The 25,646-nt window shown below is 42.6% G+C and overlaps 1 protein-coding gene across 3 annotated transcripts in view; it reads left to right on the top strand.

Annotated features, from left to right (window-relative positions):
• Positions 1-25,646, top strand: part of LOC144604905 (voltage-dependent calcium channel subunit alpha-2/delta-1-like) — a 497,845-nt gene that overhangs the window by 334,229 nt on the left and 137,970 nt on the right. For all 3 annotated transcript variants that reach the window (XM_078419763.1, XM_078419762.1, XM_078419764.1), the window contains 4 exons: positions 12,846-13,004; positions 16,423-16,527; positions 23,453-23,531; positions 23,676-23,725. In XM_078419763.1, the coding sequence (XP_078275889.1) occupies positions 12,846-13,004; positions 16,423-16,527; positions 23,453-23,531; positions 23,676-23,725 (393 nt within the window). The remainder of the gene's footprint in view (positions 1-12,845; positions 13,005-16,422; positions 16,528-23,452; positions 23,532-23,675; positions 23,726-25,646) is intronic.

Below are 25,646 nucleotides of genomic sequence, written 5' to 3'. Positions count from 1 at the left end.
TAGTAATTTAAATTGGTATGATTTAGAATATTTCCCTTGATTATGATATTAATTACATTCTATCAAATCTGCTATTGCTCGCAACGATGCTGATGCCTGATTTTAGCCTTCCCTTTAGGGCAATGACATCAATTGGAGGCTCAGTAATTACCCGCAGGGAAAAAGCTTCAGGACAAGTGTCCATAAAATGCTGTGCACCTTCTACTAGCTTTTATTAAGAATACTGAGAAACTCTAACAAATGAGGCTGCTAGCTGAGTGTTGGGTTATATTATTATATTTTTAGAAATGCTGTTAAAACAAGCTACACGAGCATAAATCAACCTCTGTTTTTGCAAATGTTACTGCCTTGAGAATGTGTTTTATTGAAGTGATCGGTAATCTTACAAATTAACATTACAAATTAAAATGTTCAATATTCTTTATGATAAAATATTGTAATAATAAGACTTGTGATAGTTACATTTGCCATAACCATTAGGGTTTCTCTAACATTCGATTTGTCAAAACCACCTGCAGACTAACAGCTTTGATTATTGATGTTCTATCAGGAGATTATTGCGATTGGCGACATCTTTAATCTTATGATCCTTTCCAAAATACATAAGTATAATGAAAGATAGGTGGGCCGAAAGTCCTGTTTTCGCACTGTACCTCTAAACAAAACAATGAGTGTTCAGCATCTGAGATGCACTGCTGAAGTAGTGGTGGAGACGGATCCGACTGTGGTATTGAAAAGGGAGCTGGATTAATATCTCAGACAACATCATGTTCAAGGATATGGGCAGAGGGCAGAGGAGCGGGTCTCGTGAAATCGCTCATACATAGATCCAGAATGGACCCAATGAGCCAAATAGCTTTTGAGAGTCGGTGCACTATTAAGCTCATGCCCTTGAATCAGTGCAACTCCATAAAAACAATAAATTCCAATACAGTTAACTTTAACTATTTTTCGGATGAAACCATCAGGTACCTTTGTGACCTGAGAAATCATTTTTTGCATGGAGCTAGTATCAGTGTAGCTTAGCACCTCCACAACAATTAGCATTTGTTATTCAAAAAAAGAGATATAAAACCGCACACAGTGGTGCAGTAATAGAGTTCCTACCTTACAGCACCAGAAACCCGGGTTCGATCCTGACTGCGGGTGCTGTCTGTATGCAGTATGTATATTCCCCCATCTGACCGGGTGGGTTTTCTCCAGGTGCCTCGGTTTCCTCCACATTCCAAAGACGGCAGGTTTCTAGGTTAATAAAAACCTAATTTGTAGTCCACGCTGATCATTGGTCGGCGTGGACCCAGTGGGCTGAAGGGCCTGTTTCCACGCTGTATCTCTAAACTGAACTAAACTATAACTGCAGTATTTATTCACAAAATGCTGGAGTAACTCAGCAGGTCAGGCAGCATCTCGGGAGAGAAGGAATGGGTGACGTTTCGGGTCGAGACCCTTCTTCAGACTCTATGCACCTGCTCAATTCACACTTCTCTTCGATAATAATACTCAGCATTATTATTATTAGCCTAAAGTCGATAGCATGTCGTTGAATAAGGGTTCTGAAGAAGGGTCTGAAGAAGGGTCTCGACCCGAAACGTCACCCATTCCTTCTCTCCCGAGATGCTGCCTGACCTGCTGAGTTACTCCAGCATTTTGTGAATAAATACCTTTGATTTGTACCAGCATCTGCAGTTATCTTCTTATATACCTGCAGTATAATTATCTGGCAACATATTTTAAAAACATGAATGCTAGGCATTAGATATAACAACAAACAAGCGATGTTGTTTAATTTTGAAGTTGAAATAGATAATTTGCCTGAGAGGTTTAATGAGGTTGTTTTCCAAAGATCAGGCTCTCCAGAAAATGAATGGTTTTGTCCCCAGGGTCTGATTCAGACCGCCTCAGGTTGACAGTCGTCAGCCTACCTGAAATATTATGACAAGGGAATGAATCTCAGTGAATTATTTGATGAAATCTGAGGCTGTTGACGGAGCTGATTGGACTCTCCCTGGGTCTCAGTGCTACTTAATGACAGGAAGCATTTTGGAACTGCACCGTGCAGAGTGCAGGGCTCGTTTTTCTTTCCTTCTGTGAAAATGACAGGGAAGCGGCATCAGTTGCATGCATGCTCCTTTCAGCCAATAATCATGGGTGATAAACTCTTTTGGCAAAACGACGAGCTTGTTTCCAAATCAAAAACACATGAGAGCTTGTTGGAGTTATTCTCCCAGCGTATTGAGCTCTGACAAGCGCGCACACTCTGTGCAGAGTTTCTGAGTTCTCCAAACCAAATTAATAATAATAATAATAATAATAATAATAATAATAAGCATTTATTTTATATAGCGCTTTACCAGGTGCTCAAAGCGCTTTACAAGAACAATCATAACATAAAAACAAACAGACAAACTATCCTGACGGAGAAGCGGCGAACAAACAGCGCCAGCGTCCTCTCACGTCAGGGTCCGGCAGTAGACAACAAAAAGCACAGGACACACAGATACAATTTGAACACAAACAGCCATCACAGTGATTGTTCCAGGCACACCCTCACTGTGATGGAAGGCAAAGAAAAGTCATTATTCTTCTCCCGTGGCGCCACGAGGCGATCGAGGCTCCCGACTTTTGAATTAATATGGTTCATAAATGGAATTTACTGCTTGGTTTAATATTATATTGTTCTCCCCACACCACACTTATTGCTCTGAGCAGTGCCAGTTCCAGTTCCTGTGAAGTTCCTCGTTGGTGTTGAGACATGCAAGTAATGGCACTGAGTGGCGATAAGGCTGCAACGTTGATTAATAATTACTGATTCTTATTAGAAACATAGAAAACAGGTGCAGGAGTAGGCCATTTGGCCCTTCGAGCCACCACCACCATTCAATATGATCATGTCTGATCATCCAATATCAGTACCCCATTGCTGCTTTCTCCCCATATCCCCTGATTCCATGAGCGCTAAGAGCTAAGTCTAACTCTCTCTTGATAACATCCAGTGAATTGGGCTCCACTGCCTTCTGTGGCAGAGAATTCCACGGATTCACAACTCTCTGGGTGAAAACGTTTTTCCTCATCTCAGTCCTAAATGGCCTACCCCTTATTCTTGAACTGCAACCCCTGGTTCTGCACTCCCCCAACATCGGGAACATTTTTCCTGCATCTAGCCTCTCCAATCCTTTAATAATTGTATGTATCGGTACCAAAGACTGACTCATTCTTGCTCAGTGAACAAGTCATCTCATCAACTGTTGAACCCTCCTTGCACTTGATGCCTCCCCCTGACATTACACAGGCTTTAAGGACAATTTAAAAGCGAGAGCTAGTTGAGGAGGTAGTTTTTAATGTTATTGTACGCAGGTGACTGAATTCAACCGTGGGCAGGAGTGTAGAGAGGTGCAAGCTAGTTGCTGTAAAGACAGCAGTGAGTTCTAGATTCAGGATGCACTGAAGATCGTATGCAAGTATCTACTGTATGACCTGTTGCTCTGCCCTTTGGCACACGTTTGAGTCCAGGGCATTTGGTAAGTCTCTGAGCCAAGGAGCCCAGGTACACTTTGGACCTGGGCTTCTCGCCGAGTCATCGCCCCGCTCTTTTGAATGTGGTCACTGGACACCATTTAAAGCAAAAATTTAGAAAACGGTTGTCTATGTTTCTTTATCTCAATGCCTGCGTAATGTTTGTAATGAACTGACGACAAGCCCGTTAACGTTTTATTTATTTATTTTCTCGCCTCTTTGCAGTGAGGCAGCAGCAGCATGCGCTGTCAGAGACCACGGCAATGGCACAGCAGAGAGGCGTTAGTTTCTGTTGCCATTAGTCCAGTTGTTGAAACTAGTTGCTCCTCACACGGCCAACTCCAGCTAAACAAAGGGCTGCACCAGCAATGCTGGCGGTGAATGGGAACCACACAGCCACAAAAATGTATTGCGATTGCAGGACTTGTGTGGATAGTGAGTGTGAGGTGCAGGCTGTGGGCCTGTGCACTCCAGCCCGATATAATCATTCTATCACAGGTTCAGAAGACTACTTACCAATCATTGGGCAGTCTGTGCTTGCCTCTCTCAAAATAACCTGTCGGAGGAATTATTTTCTTGACAGAGGGCTGGTGCTTTAAATGAGTTCTTCCTCGATGCAAGCTGTTTAAATCTACAATTGTGCCTACACAGAAGTGATTCACTGAGCATCCATAATTTAACAATTAAGCCGCATGCACCCAGCAAAGAGGTCAAAGCTCATCCCTCATCCTGAAATTAGTTATTTTTAAACTGTCCAACTGTAACTTCTTTGTGATGGACATTACATATCAATAGCGATAATTAATACAAGCTGTTAAAGAGACTTCAAAGTGTTACCCCATAAATTCCCAGCTTCTCCATATCTCTCACACCAACTTACTGATGTCTTCACACATCTTCATGCTCAGGCACTCCTGCTTACATATGGTGCAAATATTTTTCATTCAGAAAATTGTACTACGTCATTGATAAATATCACTGAGTGACACAGCTGATGCAGAGGTAGAGCTGTGGCTTCACAGCACCGGAGAACCAGGATTGATCCTGATTAAGCGTGCTGTCTGTGCAGAGTTTGTACGTTCCCCCTGTGACCCCATGGGTTTTTTCCGGGTGTTCCTGTTTCCTCCCGCATTCCAAAGACGTGCATGTTTGTGGGTTAATTGGCTTCTGTAAATTTTCCCTAGTGTGTAGGGTCCAAAAGTAGGATAACATAGAATTTGCGTACAGGTGATCGGGAGTCGGCGCGGACTCAGTGGGCCGAGGGTCTGTTTCCACGCTGTATCTCTAAAAAAGAAACTGAATTATGTACTACACGTGAATTTTTGATAGTCTAATGGTAAAGCTTTGGGTTAAAAAAACAGCTCTGGAAAGCAATGGTTGCAAAGGACAAAAGTGGAAAGAATGCTGAAGAACTCTCCAGGTCTACTCACTGTTCATTTCATGCTTCTTTGTTCAAAGATTTATGGGCCCTGAAACAAACATATGCAAGCCATTCATCACACAGAGAGGGAGTTGTGAATGACAGCTTCTCCACAGTCATAAGATAAACTCACTCATCAAAAAGCAGAAAATGAAATGCAGAATATGATGTTTTAATCTGCAATTTGAGAGGAAGAAGGTTAAATGAGAAGTGTCGGTGTTGCAGTTGAACAAAGGGGGCTATGAATGTATGAGAGAGGAGCTGGCCAATGTTGACTGGAAAAGGATCCTAGCAGGAATAACGGTGGAGCAGCAATGGCAGGAATTTCTGGGCACAATTCAGAAGATGCAGGATCATTTCATTCCAAAGAAAGATTATAATGGGAGTAAGAGGCAACCGTGGCTGACAAGGGACGTTGGGGATGGAATCAAACTAAACGAAAAGGTGTATAACATTAGCAGAGAGTAGCAGGAAGCCAGAGGATTGGGAAACTTTCAAAGGACAACAGAAGGTAACAAAAAGAGCAATACGGGGTGAAAAGATGAAGTACGAGGGTAAGCTGGCCAAGAATACAAAGAAGGATAGTAAAAGGTTCTTTAGGTATGTTAAGAGTAAAAGATTAGTAAAGACAAATGTGGGTCCCTTGAAGGCAGAAACAGGTGAAATTATTGTGGGGAACAAGGAAATGGCAGAAGAGTTAACCAGGTAGTTTGGTTCTGTCTTCACTAAGGAAGACAGAAGCAATCTCCCAGATGTACGAGAGGACGGAGGATCTAGGGAGACAGAGGAACTGAAAGAAATTTGCATTAGGTGAGAAATAATATTGGGTAGAATGGAACTGAAGGTTGATAAATCCCCAGGGCCCAATGGCCTGCATCCCAGGGTATTCAAGAAGGGGGCTCTAGAAATCGTGGACACATTGGTGATCATTTTCCAATGTTCTATGGATTCAGGATCAGTTCCTGTGGATTTGAGGGTAGCTAATGTTATCCCAATTTTCAAGAAAGGAGCGAGAGAGAGAAAACTGAGAATTATAGACCAGGTAGCCTGACATGGGGAAGATGCTGGAATCAATTACTAAAGAAGTAATAACGGTACATTTGGATAGCAGTAAAAGTCAGCATGGATTTATGAAGGGGAAATCCTGCTTGACTAATCTTCTGGAATTTTTTGAGGATGTGACGTAAATTGGATAAGGGAGAGCCAGTGGATGTAATCGATCTGGACTTTCAGAAAGCCTTTGATAAGGTCCCACACAAGAGATTAGTGGGAAAAATTTGAGCACATGGTATTGGGGGTAGGGTATTGACATGGATAGAGAATTGGTTGGCCAAACAAAGAGTACGGGTCCCTGTCACAATGGCAGGCAGTGGCGAGTGGAATGCCGCAAGGCTTGGTGCTGGGGCCGCAACTATTTACAGTATGCATTAATGATTTAGATGATGGAATTAAAAGTAGTGCAGATGACACAAAGCTGGGTGGCAGTGTGAACTGCGAAGAGGATGCTAGGAGGTTGCAGGGTGACTTGGACAGGTTGAGTGAGATAGCAGATGCACTCTAATGTAGATAAATGTGAGGTTATCCACTTTGGCGGCAAGAACAAGGAGGCAGATTATTATCTCAATGGTGTCAGATTAGGAAAAAGGGAAGTGCAACGAGACCTGGGTGTCCTTGCACACCAGTCACTGAAAGTAAACATGCAGGTACAGCAGGCAGTGAAGAAAGCTAATGGCATGTTGGCCTTCATAATAAGAGGATTTGAGAAAAGGAGTAAAGAGGTCCTTCAGCAGTTATACAGGGCCCTGGTGAGACCACAGTTGGAGTTTTGTGTGCAGTTTTGGTCTCCTAATTTGAGGACGGACGTCCTTGCTATTGAGGCAGTCAGCGTAGGTTCACCAGGTTAATTCCTGGGATGGAGGGACTGTCACGTGAGGAAAGATTGGAAAGACTATGCTTGTATTCACTGGAATTTAGGATGAGAGGGGATCTGATAGAAACATATAAAATTATAAAAGGACTGGACAAGCTAGATGCAGGAAAAATGTTCCCAATGTTGGGAGAGTCCGGAACCAGTGGCCACAGTCTAAGAATAAAGGGGAGGCTATTTAAAACTGAGATGAGAAGAAAAAAAATCACCCAGAGAGTTGTGAATTTGTGGAATTTTCTGCCACAGAAGGCAGTGGAGACCAATTCACTGGATGCTTTTAAAAGAGAGTTAAATAGAGCTCTTGGGGCTAGCGGAATCAAGGGGTATGGGGAGAAGGCAGGCACGGGTTACTGATTGCGGATGATCAGCCATGATCACAGTGAATGGCGGTGCTGGCTCGAAGGGCCGAATGGCCTCCTCCTGCACCTATTGTCTAATGTTCCTATGTTTCTGTGAAAGGAATTTATTGTCAATGCATCTCTGAATCCAAATGAATCAAGACGCAGACTATTACGGCGACAAGGTTAAACGCCCATGGATGTCTACAGTTGTTACACTAACATTACCACCACTTGGAGGTTAGTTTTGCAGGAAAAATAACTCATCTGGAGATGAAGGAGCTGTTGTCAATTCGCTTCCCTCCTTTGCCAATCACTTCACTTGGTACGCATTGTGTTGTATTTTCTAAATTGCACTTCATTATTTATTTTTGCACATTGATTTTTTTCTTGTTTTTGTTATCTGAAAATTTGTTTTTATTCAATGTTTTTCATAATCTCCCAAAGTTCTCTGCAGCGATGGAGTTTGTCTGATGTGCAGTTCATATAATGATGTAGAAAAAGGTGCAAGCAATTTGCAAACAGCAAGAACCTAATAATTATCTTTTTGATGATTTTCTTTGAATCGGAGCTTTTCCATACATTCTTGCTGACCGTTTGCCTTGAAACAAAACAAGTGGCCATTAACTAGTTTAAGACACTCATTCTCGCTTTCATAACCAGATAATGTTGAAGTATTTTCATGTGAAATATCAAAATTCAAAATGTATTTAAAAAAATTTTTCCCCTCTCCTCAATATTGATACAGGCACTTCCAGACTTACTTACGTAAGGGTCATGTTCTATGAACCCTTATGTAAGTCAGATTTAATATAAAATCCCCATCCTCTGCCCAAAATAACTCACTGAGAGTATTAACTGCTTGGGTTGCTCCTAGGCCTGGCCAAGTTGGCCATCCACGAGTCACGGTGCCAGGCAGGAGGGCTCTGCCCTAAGTCGGCTGCCTGCCCCTTTTCCAGGGTTACATCCGTGCCCGGGTGATACTAAAGAGGGACTACCCGCTGTCCATGGGCACCCTGGAGGTTATCCAGGACCGCTGGGCACTGTGGGGGGTGGAATGTATCCTTGATGTGGATGGTGAAATAGTTATTTAAGAATATTTATTTTACTTGTATTGTGGTGGTGGGTTTGTTTGTATTGTTTAGTACTGCACATATTATTGTAGTAATTGAATAAATCTATTTTTGGTTTAAAAAAAAGTATTAACAGTCACAGTGGCGTCCAGGGCACTTTCCGCAGAGCACGGCGTTCTGGGTAAGTGCTGCCGCCATTGCCGGGTTGTTTCCAACGTAAACTGGAGTGATCCTACAGTGTTTGGGAAATTACAAACCGCCTTGGTTGTATTAGGGACTGAGTACATAAGTCGCCTATTGCGTTTGTCAGGGAGTAATCAAACACAAAATTAGCTTTTCCATTATTCCACCTACATAATCAATATTATGAATACAATTTCAGTGAAATGGCCTTAGAATTTTGATAAATGGCAACAAATTGAAGTATTGAGATCCTCTCAAAAGCACCAGACTGTTTTCCCATTCACCTCACTGATGCAGATACCATGTCATTGATAGGTAGACACAAAATGCTGGAGTAACTCAGCGGGACAGGCAGCATCTCTGGAGAGAAGGAATGGGTGACGTTTCGGGTCAACACCCTTCATCACACTGATGTCAGGGGAATGGGCGGGACAGTGATCGAATGTAGTCGGAGACAGAAAGACTGGTGAGAGAACTGGGAAGCGGGAGGGGATGGAAAGAGAGGGAAAGCAAGGGATACTTGAAGTTAGAGATGTCAATGTTGATACCGCTGGGGTGGAAGCTACCCAAGTGAAATATGAGGTGCTGTTCCTCCAATTTGCACTGGGCCTCACTCTGACAATTGAGGAGGCCCAGGACAGAAAGTTTAGATTGGGAATGGGAGGGGGAGTTAAAGTGCTGAGCAACCGGGAGATCAGGTAGGTTAAGGCAGACTGAATGGAACGATCAGGGGGAGGGGGAGCAAGAGCAGAGCTGCTGGATATCGATGAGACTCTAGTGAGAGCCTCATCTGTAATGGAAGAGGGGAACTCCTATTCCCTAAAGAATGAGGACATCTCCCATGACCTGGTATGGAAAATCTTATCCTGGGTGCAGATGCGGCGTAGACGGAGGAATTGGGAGTAGGGGATAGAGTCTTTACAGTAAGCAGGGTAGGAGGATGTGTAGTCTACTGGCCACATCCTCCCAACTTCGATTTAAACCAGCATCTGCAGTTCTTTCCTACACAACATGTCATTGATAACTACTTCATTAGAATGGTTTAAACCAGTTTAGCATCGCTAATTGAGTGCGTTCTCAATATCCAGGCCAACCATTAGGTCAAAAAACAAAGTGCTGGAGGAACTCAGCAGATCAGGCAGCATCTGTGGAGGGAATGGATAGACGTTTTGGGTCAGGAGCCGTCTTAAGGTCTTACTGTTCCTGGAGTGATGAAATACCCTTACAAGTCTGTCAGGGAAGTAATCCATTTCTCCCTGTGCAAAATCCTTCCTCACTTTGTGACTCTTGGTGTTACTTCCCTACTGATAGTAAGGTGAGAAAAATCACCTGGCACCATATTAAAGGGAAATGTTTTTGACAGATCTCTTTTGTGCCATTGAATGAAATGCATGTGGAAGAGACGCTTGTGGAACTGGTGCATGGTTTTCATATATGCAGGCCAAATGAACAACGCAACTTACGTTATTGTAACAACATTCATTTTTATGTGTCGGAACTATGGTGCACAAATGCATAAATTAATATAAAAGACAAAAAAAAATAGTCTTAACCCCTGCAAGATAATGCTGTTTTATAACCGCCTACTGGAATGAAATATTTCCTTTCTAATAAAGTAATGCAATTAAACTGTCCTGCATTATTAAATATTAAAATTAAAATATAAATTCACAGAATATCTGGGCATTAGCTGGGCATTATTGTGCAGCTTTATATTGAGTTATGGTGTCTCATATTAGTCAGATTCTGGATTAAAATATATGATTAAAAATTGATACAACTAACTTTATGAAAATCGTTTTGTCAAACACAATGTTATTCTTTGTCCACCCTGTTCATTTTTGTATTTGAGCCAAACTTGAATTTTGTACCAAATTGCGATTATTATTGGCAAAATTACTGGGTAAATTTATCGTATATTCATGAAGATTCCTTACAACAACAACAAAAACTAATTTACACTTTAATTAAATGACTTTTGCCTGGTGTATTTATTAGCGTACCGAACAATGGTGCCCAAACATTGCTCTCTATTGAAATGTTGTTTGCAGATTGTTTGAGCGAGAGTATTAGTCATAGTGTGGAAACAGACCCTTTTGCCCACACTGGCCAACATGTCCCAGCTACTCTCTTCCCACCTGCCAGCATTTGGTCCATATCCCTCCAAACCTGTCGTTTCCATGTACCTGTCTAACTGCTGCTTAAATGTTGGGTTGGTCCCTGCCTCATCTACCTTCTCTGACACCTCATTACCTACATCCACCACTCAGTGATAATGAATTTCTATTATGTATTCAGATGTTATACTGGGACGTGTGTTGCTTTATATTAAAGTATGCATATATACAAGAAGTGCTTAGCTGCTTTTTAATAATAAGCTGCAATAAGCTGCATTTTATAATAATAATAATAATAATGCATTTTATTTATATAGCGCTTTTCATATACTCAAAGACGCTTTACAGAGATTTAGAGAACATAGGGAAATGAATAAATAGATAAATAAGTAAATAAGTAAACGAACAGAGAAAGGAGACAGAAGGTGAGGTGACCTTCAGTGGTTGAAGGCAGTACTGAACAGGTGAGACTTCAACGATGTTTTGAATGCGGTGAGTGTGGAGGAGTCTCTAACGGTTTGGGGTAGTGAGTTCCATAGGGTGGGAGCAGCGATGGAGAAAGCCCTGTCCCCCCAGGATCTGAGTTTGGTCCGGATGTGGGGGGATAGGAGATTGGCAGCAGCAGAGCGGAGGGTGCAGGTGGTAGTGTGCCTGTGGAGGAGGTCGGTCAGGTAGGATGGGGCCAGGTTATGGAGGGCTTTGTAGGTTATGAGGAGGATTTTGCCACCCAAAAGCCCAGATATAGTGCTAAAGCATGAATCCATAGCAGATGATGCCTTCAGAAATTGGAGTTAAATGAGCCCAAGGAGGGTTTCAGTCACAATCTGTCATCCAGTTGCACAACTATCCCATTGGCACAATTTCAAGCAAAGGTCTTTGTGAGGCAGCGAAGAGCAGAGAACGCCTACCACAAAACCAGGATGATCAACCGATGCTCAACCATTCCCCCTGAGATCCTTTAATCAGCACAAGATAATGATTCACCTAGCCTTAGGTGGTTGTCTATGTGGTTTAGCCTGTGTGGTTTAGGTTGTACTTACTAACTGAGCATTCAAGTGTGAGATTAGAATTATTTCTCCTTTTTTATGACCTACTAGCCGGGCATGGTCCCGTTGGGTCCAATCCTCTCCTGCGGGCCCGGCAACCCCCGTTGAGTGCAAGCCTCTCCTGTGGGCCCGGCAACCCTCCCCAACTGACGATCCATAGACTCGTTGCCTGCCAGGGAGTGTCCACTGGGGCCAAGGGCGGGCGAGGGGGATAGGAAAGGGGAGAGGGAGCCACTGACCCCGGCCCCGGGCGGCCAGCTCTGCGGCCAGAGCGAGCCGTGGACCCGTTGGGTGGAAACCTCTCCTGCAGCGGCAGCTCGACGTCGACGGCCATCTTCTTTGACCCTATGCCACCGTGCTGCACCATGGGAGGAAGGTCAGGCGTGGGGCATGCCGGGACGGGCGCCCATCCTCCCGGCGAGGGGGGTGCGTGCATTTATTAAAGTTCATTAAGTTAATTGCTTTTAAAATGTAACAAAACTTGATCAATCGAGACCACAGGGGAATGGTGAGTAGGGTGTGCGTAAAATTGTTGCGCTTTTGTGTACCGTTTCGGCTGTATTTCGGGAACAAATCTATCCACAAACCCACAAACGCACAAATATTCAAGATGAGAGTTTTAGTATGAATTTGGCCTGCGGGCGCGGCAACCCCCGTAGGGTGCAAACGTCTCCTGCAGGCCCGGCAACCCTCCCCCAACTGATGATCCGTGGACCCGTTGCTGGGCGGGGAGTGTCCCCCGGGGCCGTGGGCGGGCGAGGGAGGACAGGGAAGAGGAGAGGGAGCCACTCACCTCGGCCCCGTGTGGCCAGTGCTGCTGCCAGAGCGAGCCGTGGACCCAAAACCTCTCCTGCAGCTCGGCGGCGACGGCCATCTTGTTGGACTCTCTGCCGCCGCGCTGCACCATGGGAGAAAGGTCAGGCACGGGGCACACCGGGACAGGCGCCGGTGCTCCTGCTGGTCTTCCCGGCGGGGGTGGGGGGGGGGACAGAGAACAAATTTATTAAAGTTTATTAAGTTAAATGTTTATAAAAAGTAACAAAACTTGATTTACTGAGACCGCGGGGGAATTGTGTGTCGGGTGGGCTTAAAATTGTTGCGGTATCGTATACCGTTTTGGCTGTATTTCCAGAACAAATATCAGCACAAACCCACATACAAGATGAGAGGTTTAGTAATATATATAGATAGATATTCTGATTTGATTTCTTTAAACTTTTACTTTCAGTTCAACAACATAGCAAAATCTGTGAGCTGCTTCGGACACCTTGTGCAAGCTAATGTCCGGAATAAGAAGGTCCTCAAAGATGCAGTAAATCAAATCCAGGCGAAGGGAATCACTGACTATAAAAAAGGCTTTGCGTTTGCCTTTGAGCAATTGCTGAATGTAAGTACAGCTAATCTATTTGAAATGATTATGACACCACTTTGAGTTGAGTTCTGAAGTCAGGCTGTGTGTTTGTTATGCATGTTCTATTTTGCAACAATGAATTATTGCAAATGATTCCGGTAATAATTTTAAGGATTGAAAAGACAAAGAAAATAAAAGCGGAACATCTTTTGTGTGATCAGTGAGCAGCTCAGGGGCAAGTAAATGACATTTTGTTCTGAAACATGCTGTGATTTTTAAAAAGAAATTAACAATGACTAATATGAGCAATAGACCAAGCAGATTTTTATTATCGAGAGTCAGCAATCGCAGAATCAGATGATCAGACATCATTGAAGGTCTATTCCTCAGCACAATGTGGGAGAGTGATTGATCTGTTCCACTCCCCATGTGTTTCCCCCACACCCTCACTTGAATGTTATCATTCAATCTGTCCATCGTTCTTTAACGATAACTTACCATATACGGCAATTGTCACCGTGCCACTTCAGATTGGGTTACCAATATCTTCAAAATGTATCATCTGGTTACTGACATGCAGCTGCTTTGCCCAATTTACCTGATTTTTTAACACTTCTGTTGATCACTGTCAACATGTGTCAATAGTAACAAGAGCTTGCCAGTGGAAGTGGTACCTGCCGCGACAAGATTCCAGATGATTTTCCCTCCTAAACATTTCAGTCTGGCTGCAAAGATACACAACGCCCAGTGAAGGACGTACCGGCCATGGAGTCCGTGCTAAAATAGCTGCACAACATTGATAGGGTGTACAAGATCACGAGGGGCATGGATAAAGTGAACACTCACAGTCTCCGTTCCCAGGGCATTGGCTTAAGATGAGAGAGGGGAGATTTAAGAGAGACCTCCGGGGTGACCTTTTCACTCAGAGGATAGTCTATATCCGGAATAAGCTGCCAGAGAAACCTGTAGAAACAGATACAACTTCGTTTTTTAAAAGACATTTAGATAGATATATGTGGATAGGAAGAGTTTAGAGGTCCAAATGTGTGCAAATGGGACAACTTGTCCAATATGACAAATTAGTTGATATGCAGAAGTGAGACGAAGGGCCTGTTTCTATGCAGTCTTAGGTCTATGACTTAATAACAATAATGACAGTCTGGCATTTGGCGGGGCGATGCCTCGCGGGTCAACCCGTGGTTGCCGGTCGATCAGAGTGGGGGAGGAGGGGAAGAACAATTGAGGACCCGTCGTGGGGGGGGGGGGAAAGAATAATGGACAACAGGGAGGGAGGGGGGTGAGGGAGGAACAAAGGGGGAGCAGACATACTTTGTCACTTTGCCAGCGCTGTAGGTGGCCGCTATTTGCATACAGTGGGAACGCAAGCAAAGAATTTCGCTGTGTCTTGTCACATGTGACAAAGTTCCTGTATGGCCATGTAACTTTCTCTGTTTGAATGAAGGCTGCTTCTTCAGTCTTTTCAAGCTTAACGCCAGTGATTCCAAGTATTCTCTGTTGATCCAGTTGTCGTTACAAACATAAGACAAAGAAGCCACATTTCAATCATTTGAACAAAGCCTTGCACCATCTAGACCACGAGTCCTTGTTGAAACCTGCTTATTTCCATTCTGTAAAGTCCCAGAGTAATACAAGGGAATCGAGGTAGTTCAAATGTTGGAAATTCCTTAAGTGTTTGTGTTTTTTAATAGCGTGCGTATTATCAGCATTTATTTTAAAATAGTACTTTTAAGAACTGAGGAATTTTACTTGCAGAGTTTCCAATGTGTAATGAAGGTGTATTTAAATCACCAGACTCTGAATTCTGGCTGTATTTAAGCATGAGCTATGGCAATGGTCCAGTGCAAAACCTCTTCCTGTGGATGCCACACTTGCATTGTAGATGTTTTGTTGACGTCAAGGAAATAAGGAGATAAAGGTATTAGGAGCTTGAAACAAAAATGGGGTATCAATATCAAAATGGGTGGTGTCGTAAACAGTGAAGATGGTTATTAACAATTAAATCTATCAAAAAAGATCTTGATCAGCGGGTCAAGTGTGATGAGGGGTGGTTAATGGAGTTTAATGCCAATAAAATCCATGTCGTTATATTTGAATAATGGATAGGAAATGTTTAGGGAGATATAGACCAAACGTGAGCGGGCAGACTAGAGAGATGGGGCATCTTCATCGGCATGATATGTTGGGCTGAAGGGCTTGTTTCTGTGCTGTCTGATTCTATAATTGTGAGATGTTGCATTTTGAGAAGTCAGGACCTTCACTGTGAATGGTTGGACCTTGGGGAGTGTTGCAGACCAGAGGGATCTCGGAGTACAGGTACGTAGTTCCCTGAAAGTGGCATCATAGCTCGGGTGGTCAAGAAGGTTTTTGGCACACTGGCCTTCATCAGTCAGGGAATTGTGTACATAATTTTGGACATCATGTTATAGTTGTACAAGACGTTGGTAAGGCTGTATTTGGAGTATTGTTTTCAGTTTTGGTCGCCCTGCTATAGAAAGAATGATCTTAAGCTGGAAAGAAGTGCAGAGAAGATGTACAAGGATGTTGCCAGGACTTGAGGGGCTGAGCTAAAGGGAGAGGTTGGTCTTTGTTCCTTAGAATGCAGGAGGCTGAGGGGTGATCTGATAGAGGTGCATAAAATCATGAGGGGGATTGATAGGGTAAATGCAGTCTTTTACCTAGGGTAGGGGGAATCATGAATCAGAGGATAGAGGTTTAAAGCGAGAGAGGAAACATTTAATATGAACCAGAGGGGCAACTTTTTCACATAGAGGATGGTGGGTATATAGAATGAGCTGCAGGAGGAGATAGTTGAGTCAGGTACTATAACATCATTTAAAAGAGACTTGGACAGGTGCACGAATAGGAGAGGTTTAGAGGGATATATTGTTCAAACATGGGCAAATAGACCCAGCTTAGATGGGGCATGGATGAGTTGGACTGAAGGGTGTGTTATTGTGCTGTATGACTGTATGATTCTATGATTACTTCTATTCATGTGGCAGATTATTGTCAAATAAATCAGATGAGTAGGTAATTGTCTTCCCCCTGTTCTTTGTGATGTTGGTTGACTGCCTTCTGGAAGATCATTTCATGAAAAATGATATTTGAAGAGGACTTGAATCCACTAATGAGGTTTTTCTCTTTGGTTCCCATCTTTACAACAAATGACTTGGATATTAGGGAGGATATATATAATTTGTCTTGGGCTGTTAGGAACAAAGCCTCAACAAAGTTCCACAGGATGGTGTGGAACGTTCAACTTGAAAAGAATATCTAGGATGAAACTCCAACTTTGTAATAGAATCCCACAGGCTTGCAGATCAAGATGTCTGAAATATGTACCGTTATTTAGTTATATCATGCTGTGTGATTTAAGGACCTTGTGCAATTTAAAATTGAAATTGAATAGATGTTCCCTATTATTTCTTTGTAGTTCAATGTATCCCGGGCGAACTGCAACAAGATCATCATGTTATTTACAGATGGCGGGGAAGAACGAGCCCAAGAAATCTTTACAACATACAATCAGGACAAAAAAGTAAGTACTTGTAAAGCTTATTAGTTTTGATACAAAAATACCGTGACTCTAATAATAGAAATGATTTTGACAGTATTGGCACGGATTGTCAAATTTCCAAATTAAAACCGTGAGTTTGGCGCAATAAGGAGCACTTTGTAATTCAATAGGGGGCATATTTTGTCTTGTTTGCAGAAAAGTTAATCCAGTTTTTCTTTGGTCCCAATCTCAATCCAAGTATTACTTGGAACAACTTCAAAATGTAATGACATGGAAGATTTGTTGTCAGTTTGTGGCCCTAGAGCTGGGCAAATTATTTTAAAGGGAGAACTAAAACAATAATTGGAATCCCATTAATTTTTACCAACACTTTACAACATAATTCTTTAAGTTATTTTAACGCTACTTCTCCCATTCAATTAGTATGCATGTCAGTCAAATAATATTAGTTCAGAAACACTAACCAAAGTAAGGCATCATCAATGCATTAGACGTGGATCGAGCAAATTCCACTAGGATGAATAATCTTGCCACGTATTTAGTCTGTAGATATGAATAAAGGGCACTAACTCCCTATAAGAATGGCTGAGCTTTGAAATCAGATAGGCAGGCAGTGTGTGTGCATATGCAAGGAAATCTGGAGTTATTTCCTTCTGATTCTCATTATTGGTGAAACTAACTTTCAATTTGCCTCTATTTCTGCCTTTCATTTATTTTAATTTCTGTACTCGATTCTTCATAGAATTCAGTGATCAGTTCCTAGCTAGGATGCCTCATGGCTCTTTATCTGTGATGGTTGGTGAGAGGTAGCTGCTGTTCCTGGTCACACTGGTCTAAGAGGATGTTGCACCAGGTGGGCTAACTTAACACAGCAAGTGTAAAGGCCCACACAAACATTGCAGTCAAGAGACAGTGTAGTAAACACTGAAGACAGGCACAAAATGCTGGAGTAACTCTGCGGGTCAGACAGCATCTCTGGAGAAAAGGAATAGCTGATGTTTTGGGTCGAGACCCTTCTTCAGACTAACTAACTGTGCAGTTTGCTCTCATCCTACTGCAAGATGCAGTACTGTCATTCATTTTTGTTTTATTCTTTTACATTTTTAAATTTCACAAATTTCTCTGGGCTCATAAACCTTTTTTGTTGCGTGCAACCACTCAGCGGAAAGACTGTACATGATTACAATCAAGCTGTGTATCATGCACAGTTACAGGATAAAGGGAATAATGATTAGTGCAAGATAACGTCCAGTAAAATCCAATTAAAGGTAGTCTGAGGGTCTCCTATGAGGAAGATGGCAGCTCAGTGCCGCTCTCGAGTTGGTGCATTTGCCTGATCACAGCTGGGAAGAAACTGTCTCTGAATCGGGAGGTATGCATTTCCACACTTTTTGTAAACCAGCATCAACAGTTCCTTGTTTCTTTTCAGTGGGACTGCTTGAATCCAGAAGGCTGATGGGTTGGGGATGGGAAGTGCTTTCTCAAGGGGAAATAACTTTATCCGCAGACAGCAAAGCTTTGCCGAAGTTGCGTTCGATAAAACAGAGTGGCTGTTTGCACAGATTACTGACCATCTTTTCTTAACCTGGTCAATGTCAGGACTAACCAAGCCACTTGTGTAAGTGGCTTCCACTTGTTTCGCAAAGGAACAATTAGTAGAAAATGAACTTTGAGCAGGACTGTGAGTAAAGCATCAATTTGATTTAGAGTAAAAAAAACCTTTGCATTTCAGATTTAGCTTTTAGTCAGTCAGCTTAACGTTTAATTTGAAGCTGTCATCCAACCATTTTAACGATATTTATCCCAGGCAATTCTGAGGATAAGAAGAATATCAAGATAGAACAAAATGGCTGGAAAATGAGCGGTTGTTTAACGCAAGCTGCTGTTCTGTCATTATTTAGCTCTTCCCAGATGTGATGTTATGTTGTGTTTGCTATATCTGTTTAAAAGTTGGATGTATGCCGATTCTAAAAGTGAACATGAACTTGCTAACCTAGCAAACTGAAGACTTTTCCAGTAACTAAATGTTTCAGAGAATCCTCTGTGTGGTTGCATATATTGGGTCATCTAATGACTGGAAGCTTGATGTACATCTAGCCTTTGATGTGAAATGTAAATAAATAAAGCCATGTGGCCACTTTAATTGTAACCTTTGAGTGATAGCCAGCAGCATTTTAGTAAGATAGACACAAAATGCTGGAGTAACTCAGTGGGACAGGCAGCATCTCTGGATAGAAAGAATGGGTGACGTTTTGGCTCGAGACCCTTCTATTATTATTTAGCTGCTAGCTAACTTGAACAGGCCCTTGTGTACCAGTCCTGTTCCTTCCCATCTCAGAGTCGAGAATTGCGATCTCCAGGACATGCCTGTTACACCTGGCAAGTGTGGAGTGGAGTTCTGCATCTGACCTCTTGATCAATATCTCGCAGGAATATTCATTCACGTTTGGTGGGAGAGTTCCTCTTCCCCCATTTGATGGGTTATGAGTTCTGAAATTCTACCTCAAATCTCCATCCATTGGTTGGTAAAAGTTAATTGCAGATCTGCTGACATCGTAACCAGTCGGTGTTCATCCATCACTTCACCACGCTCTCCAGATAAAGGGAATTAAGATAAGATCATTGATCAACCTATCCAATAGAGTGGCGCACCGGTAGAGTTGCTGCCTTACAGCGCCAGACACCCAGTTTCGATCCTGAGTACTGGTGCTGTCTGTACGGAGTTTATAGGCTCTCCCTGTGACCACGTGGGTTTTCTCTGGGTGCTCCAGTTTCCTCCCACACTCTAAAGACGTACAGATTTGTAGGTTCATTTGCTTTTGTAAACTGTCCACAGTGTGTAGGATAGAACTAATGTATGGGTGATCGCTGGTCGACATGGATTCATTGAGTCGAAGGTCCTGTTTCCATGCTGTATCTCGAAACTAATCTAAAACAATCCAACATAATCTACACATTGCTGATCAAAATACAGATACAACATTTACAGGACATTTGGAATCGGTACATGGATGGGAAAGGTTTAGAGGGAAATGGGCCAAACGTCAGCAGGTGGGACTAGTATAGATGGGGCCGAAGGGACATGAGAAAGTTGGGCCGAAGGGACTGTTTCCATGTTGTATGACTCTGACTCTAAAATACAGATACACCAGAATACAAAATATTATGGATCCTGGGCATCTGAACTAAAAACCGACCATGATCGATACAGTGTACACAACAAGTCAAGCAACATTGATGAATGGAGAACTGGGTCAATGCGTTGTTAGCAGCCTTTTCTTGGATCTGATTCATTTCTGATCAAAGTTGCTTAAAACATTGCGCAGATATAACTTAGAGGTCTAGAATCTAGTGATGTATTGAAATCATTGAAGGACTAAAGAAAATTAATTTAGATTTTACACTTGTGCCTGAGATCATCACTTTTCACCACATGCTTGGATGGTTCAACTACCTAAGAACCAGCATTCTCTTCTCATCCACACCACTGGTCAGCTCCTTTAAACTTTACACCTGCATCGCGCAAGTTTTTGTTACATTAAAATAGCCATGTAGGTATGTATTCTGTTCCTTTTGAAACACCTTTTTGACAGGTTGTACTTGGCTCTGTTTATTATTTCACAATATATCTCCTCTGTAAGGCATCTTTCTTTCAAAAAGTCTGTGATCTTTATTGGATTATCTTCCACTAGGAGGTTTCACTGAGGCTTTTTCCAAAATTAGCTGTTCTTGGCATTATAGTGCAAGAAAATAACTGCAGATGCTGGTACAAATCTGAAGAAGGGTCCCGACCCGAAACGTCACCCATTCCTTCTCTCCTGAGATGCTGCCTGACCTGCTGAGTTACTCCAGCATTTTGTGAAATAAAAATGTTCTTGGCATTATGTGCATGTTGCAAACAGGTTATAGCAGAAGATAAATGTTTGCTTTATCTTCTTTGGTCGTGCTTGTGATTGTATAACGCTGTCAAGTCTGATAAAATGTGCTGAGAGTGAAAACTGTAAATAATTTTTAAGATGAACTGACATGTTAGGGGCAGTGGGTTGCCTTTTGGTTTGTTCAAGCCTTGCAGTGAAATGTAGGTGGGAAACATATTGATTTATTGGACACTATGAGGTTGAACCATTTTGCAAATCCTCTGCTATCTCAACATCTGAGACTTTCATCATTCTATTCTTCGTCCCCATGCCTCTCTATGCCTTCCCATCATTCACTCCCATCTGAGGCTTTAATTTAAGATACCCTTGCTTTGTTCACAAGCTATGGAGTCAGCAGACATGGTCTGCTTATTAGGGTTGGTGGGGGGCAGGGTGGGGGGGGGGGGGGAAGGGGGGCGATGGTGGCACATTGATTAAAGTCACTCCTTCAAACTCCAGACCCCAAAGGTTTGTGGGTTTCTTGTAAACTCTCGATGTGGAGTAACCAACTCAGATGGTTTTGTAGCAGTGGGTCTAAAGTAGCCTCAAATTCATCCCCAGCATCCCAAGAATGAGAAGTTACCTCCATCCCTGACTCTATAATATGACTTCTGCAAACCCCTTCAGCCCTTTGTTCCTACTCCAGTTAATGCTGTGCCTGAGGCCACCTTTCCACCCCACCGTAAACCCTCCTCCCCATCTCACTCATATTACCATCGCATCCTGCCACAAGCTGCAATTTAAACACCAAAGGATTCAGCCACTTAGACCTAGCACTCTGGAATAGTCTTTGCAATTCCTTTGGCATGTGATTTTTTTTTGCATATGAATTACTTGAAGGGGTTTAGTAAGTTTTATACACAATTTTTCTTGGAGTGGGTCCTGGGCCTTATGCCACAAGGTAAACACGCAATCCAATTTCCCAGGGAGAACCCAAAAGCAACGTCAAGAGTCTTCAAAGGGGTTTGCAAGTAAGACGAAGGAATTGATTGCATGGACTGTCGGCAGTCATTCAATTGGTTGTGCTATTGCTTCTAAGAGGGAGGGGGAGAACAATGAACAATGGAGGACCCTGCGTTGGAAGAAACGCCGTGAGGGGGCGGGGTGGGGTGGGGGAGGGGGAGAACAAAGGGGGACCTGGTGCGGATATAATCGCGGATGCCCGCGGTAAGCAAACAAAGAATTTCATGGTGACCAGTCACATGTGACAACATAGTCTTTGTTCATTCATTCAAGTCGGAGTCTTGAACATGCATTTGTGCTGGAACCTCTGTGGGTGCCTCAGGAGGTCTACCCTGTCTGAGGTGCCATTTCAGATGAAACTCGAACATACGAGGCCTTGATGGATGTAAGCAACGCCATTCTCAAAGAAAATGCGATTATATCTGGTGTCCTTGCCAATATTGATGTCTGAGTCAACAATTGATTAATTTGTTTTGTGCCAAGATTCCATGCATTTCAAATTGACTCGGTTGGTTGCAAAGCATTTTGAGATGTTGTGAAAGGAATGTGGTAATCCCCATTTCAATGCAATTCATCCTTCCAGCTTCTATGGTGCAAATTGCCAGCACACGTCTGAAGTATTTTGTACATTTTTTTTGTTACCCTCCCATGCCATTGATTTGAAGTTTATATTAACCAAAATCAAATCCTAGTTGAATCGGGCAGCAAACGGATGGTACTGGATTAGGGCAGACTTTCAGAGAGCGTGGAAACCATTAAGACAGAAGTCAAGTTTTACTTATGAGAAAGAAGTAGGAAGTTAAATAAGGTGATCCAACTATGAGTAACCTTATCAGTTCATCATTTCTTTTGTAATTTTGTAGTGTACTATATCTCAATTTCATCTGCACTAAGTGTACCTGAAAGAGGGCAGAGGACACAAAGCAACATCATTTAAATTGTGTAGGAGAAAAAAACTGCAGACGCTGATTTAAATTCGAAGGTAGACACAAAATGCTGGAGTAACTCAGCGGGTCAGGCAGCATCTTGGGAATGGAAATCTTGACGTTTCGGGTCAAGACCCTTCTTCAGACAGATGTCAGGGGAGGGGGCGGGACAAAGATAGGATGTAGTAGGAGACAGGAAGACTAGTGGGCGAGTCTGTGTTAAAACGTGGTCGTAGAATTGGACTGCAGGAGGAATCACAGAAGGGGAGCAGTGAGAGAGCATGTTGCTAAACTCTCGCCGAAGAGTACCTTTCAGTGGCAATAGATATTTATTGATTGATTGAAAGATGCAGCTTGGAAGCAGGCCCTTCAGTCCATCAAATCCATGCTGACCATCGATCATCCATTCACACTAGTTGTGTTTTCCCATTTTCGCATTGAATTCCTGCACGCCAGGGACTTTATAAAGGCTGAAGCCGTCACATATATCATATCATATCATATCATATATATACAGCCGGAAACAGGCCTTTTCGGCCCACCAAGTCCGTGCTGCCCAGCGATCCCCGTACATTAACACTATCCTACACCCACTAGGGACAATTTTTACATTTACCCAGCCAATTAACCTACATACCTGTACGTCTTTGGAGTGTGGGAGGAAACCAAAGATCTCGGAGAAAACCCACGCAGGTCACGGGGAGAACGTACAAACTCCTTACAGTGCAGCACCCGTAGTCAGGATCGAACCTGAGTCTCCGGCGCTGCATTCGCTGTAAAGCAGCAACTCTACCGCTGCGCTACCGTGCCGCCCATCTTTGTGATGTGGAAGGAAACCAGAGCACCCAGAGGAGTGTCACAGGGAGAACATGAAAACTCCAGACTGACAGCACCCGAGGTCAAGATCGATCCTGGGTTTCTGGCGCTGTGAGGCAGCAACTCGACCGGCCGCCCCATTGTGTCATACTCTGGGCCACTGTGCCTTCCTCATAAAAAACAAACAATGAAGAGCTGCTAAAACATTTTGTTCAATAGTTTTATAATTCTCGGTCTTCACTGAGAATCTGCCCCCTGCACAAATGAGAGTGTAAAACCTATTGGTGTCCCCATATACTGAACAAGTGTCACTTTTTATTTTAGGTGCGAGTTTTCACTTTTTCAGTTGGCCAGCACAACTACGATAAAGGGCCGTTGCAGTGGATGGCCTGCACCAATAAAGGTATTTGTAACCTGACATTTTACCAATAGTGTGTTTGGATAACAGTGATCTATTTTTAATTGGTCACTGTTTAATCATTCCTATTCCAATTTGCACCAAAATGATTTCTGATATTGTGTAACGTGTTTTTGTTTTATATTTCAGGCTACTTTTTTGAAATCCCTTCCATTGGAGCAATTCGTATAAACACACAGGTAGTAATATTAAAGTGTAATTTACTGTGTCGAGCTTGCTATTTTGCCAAACGTGCCCCAAGCAAAAGATACAAGCTGGAAATTCTCAGCAGGTCGAGGGCAGCATCTGTGGAGAGAAACCCTTGATGAGCAGAATTGGACAAAGAATAATTTGTTGGGAAATAATTGGGAAATAATTTGGTGTAGTGAAAATATCAATTAATTTTCAATTCTCTGAAATATCAAAGAATAGCAAGAACTGACCAGAACCAAGCGTTTGTTTTTATTTTGTCAACATAGATTTATCTCTGCTCACCTCCTTCCATCCCTATTAGTTATGAAGGATGATATTGCTTCAGACTGGGGTGAATGTACGAGAGTTCAGGCACACTGAGTGGGCTGTGTGAACTTTCACGTCTGACCTCAGCTTCAATCTAGTTAGATTGCTGGAAGAAGACCTATTTACTGCCAAGGCCAAAGATTCTGAAATGCAGTATTTGATAAATCTGAGCTAAATCCTCAAGGTAACGAGCCTTCAGCTCATCCATGCACAGTTGTTAGCATTTATGACAATTATTCTGGAGGTCAATTATTTTGGAAAATAATATGATGGAAGCTGCTTTGCCAAACACTGCTCGTGGCCCAATTGATGAATTGGGCTTCTTGTCTTTGTTTGTTCTTCACAAAGCAAGGTCTCTGTGAGTGGAGAGAGGAGCCTGTATTTCAGTTAGTCCCATGATGGGGGATATTAATGGCATTGGTTATAAATGGAATATCTCCTGAACACCAAGAATGAATGGGCAGATGTCTGGCCATGGGATCTAAAAATGCCAGCCGGTTATATGTACCAGTGGTGTGTTCCAGGCATCAGTGTCTGCATTCTGCAGAGCAGAAATATGGAATATACTGGAGATAGTGGTTCCATTGGTTGCTGAGCTGTGGCTGTTGATTTACGATGTTCCCAGACTGGTGTAAGCACAATGTTCTCATCTTCCAAAGTCACTGACTTTGTCCAGAACATTTCAAGGTCTTGTCATAAGGAATAGGAGTAAAATTAGGCCATTCGGCCCATTAAGTCTACTCTGCCATTCAATCATGGCTGATCTATCTCTCCCTCCTAACCCCATTCTCTTGCCTTCTCCCCTTAACCTCAGACACTTGTCATGGGGTCTTCCATCTGGAGTTGTTGCAGGGGCAGTCAATCCTGGATTAAATTGTTTTTTGTGCTATCTGTGCATTGTAAATGGACATTAACCAATCTTGTTTCTTGCTTAATGCCAAAAGCAGTGCTCATGAAGTCCAGCTCTACCTCGTGCCAGTTGAGATGAAGGCCTGTTTCACTCGTGCCACTGTTCTGGGCTGTTCTTCTGAGCAATTGTATTGAAATGATCCTTTTTGAGATTTGATAATCCAGATTGCTGTCAAGACCTCCATGAACATTAAAACATCGCAATTGTTCTTTTGATCCATCTACACTGAATAAAATAGTACAGAACAGAGGGAATTTTGTATTTAACCTGTGGCCTGAATCTGGCTTGTACATGGGACCCAGTTGCCCTCTTAATTACAGCTTAGTTAGGAACAGGCACAAAGAATATATCATGGAGCAGAGGTGTTTCTCAAACACGTCAGTTTATTCAAGGCTGTAACTGTAAGCACTCTGAGAGAACCCAAAGTGTTTCAAAGATCTGTAGCACTTGTAAATTCACATAACACAATGGTTACACATGGATGCTACATTTTTGAAATAATTCATCGTTGATCAATGTCTCTATACCCTTTCATCGTTATTTTCCCCAGAGTTAACCTTAACCTTCTGTTCCCTGTTATTTAAAAAAACATTCTCCCATTTGTCCAACAAATGAATGCAATAAAATACACTATTTCCTGATCAGTTTTATTGCTCTCAGCCTGGTTTACAACTCCCGATAGTTTAACTTCA

Source organism: Rhinoraja longicauda, chromosome 23 (assembly GCF_053455715.1).
Source record: "Rhinoraja longicauda isolate Sanriku21f chromosome 23, sRhiLon1.1, whole genome shotgun sequence".
In the NCBI taxonomy this organism is placed as follows: domain Eukaryota; kingdom Metazoa; phylum Chordata; class Chondrichthyes; order Rajiformes; family Arhynchobatidae; genus Rhinoraja; species Rhinoraja longicauda.
Note: the sequence above shows the minus strand (reverse complement) of the source record. Positions and strands in the feature narration are given on the sequence as shown.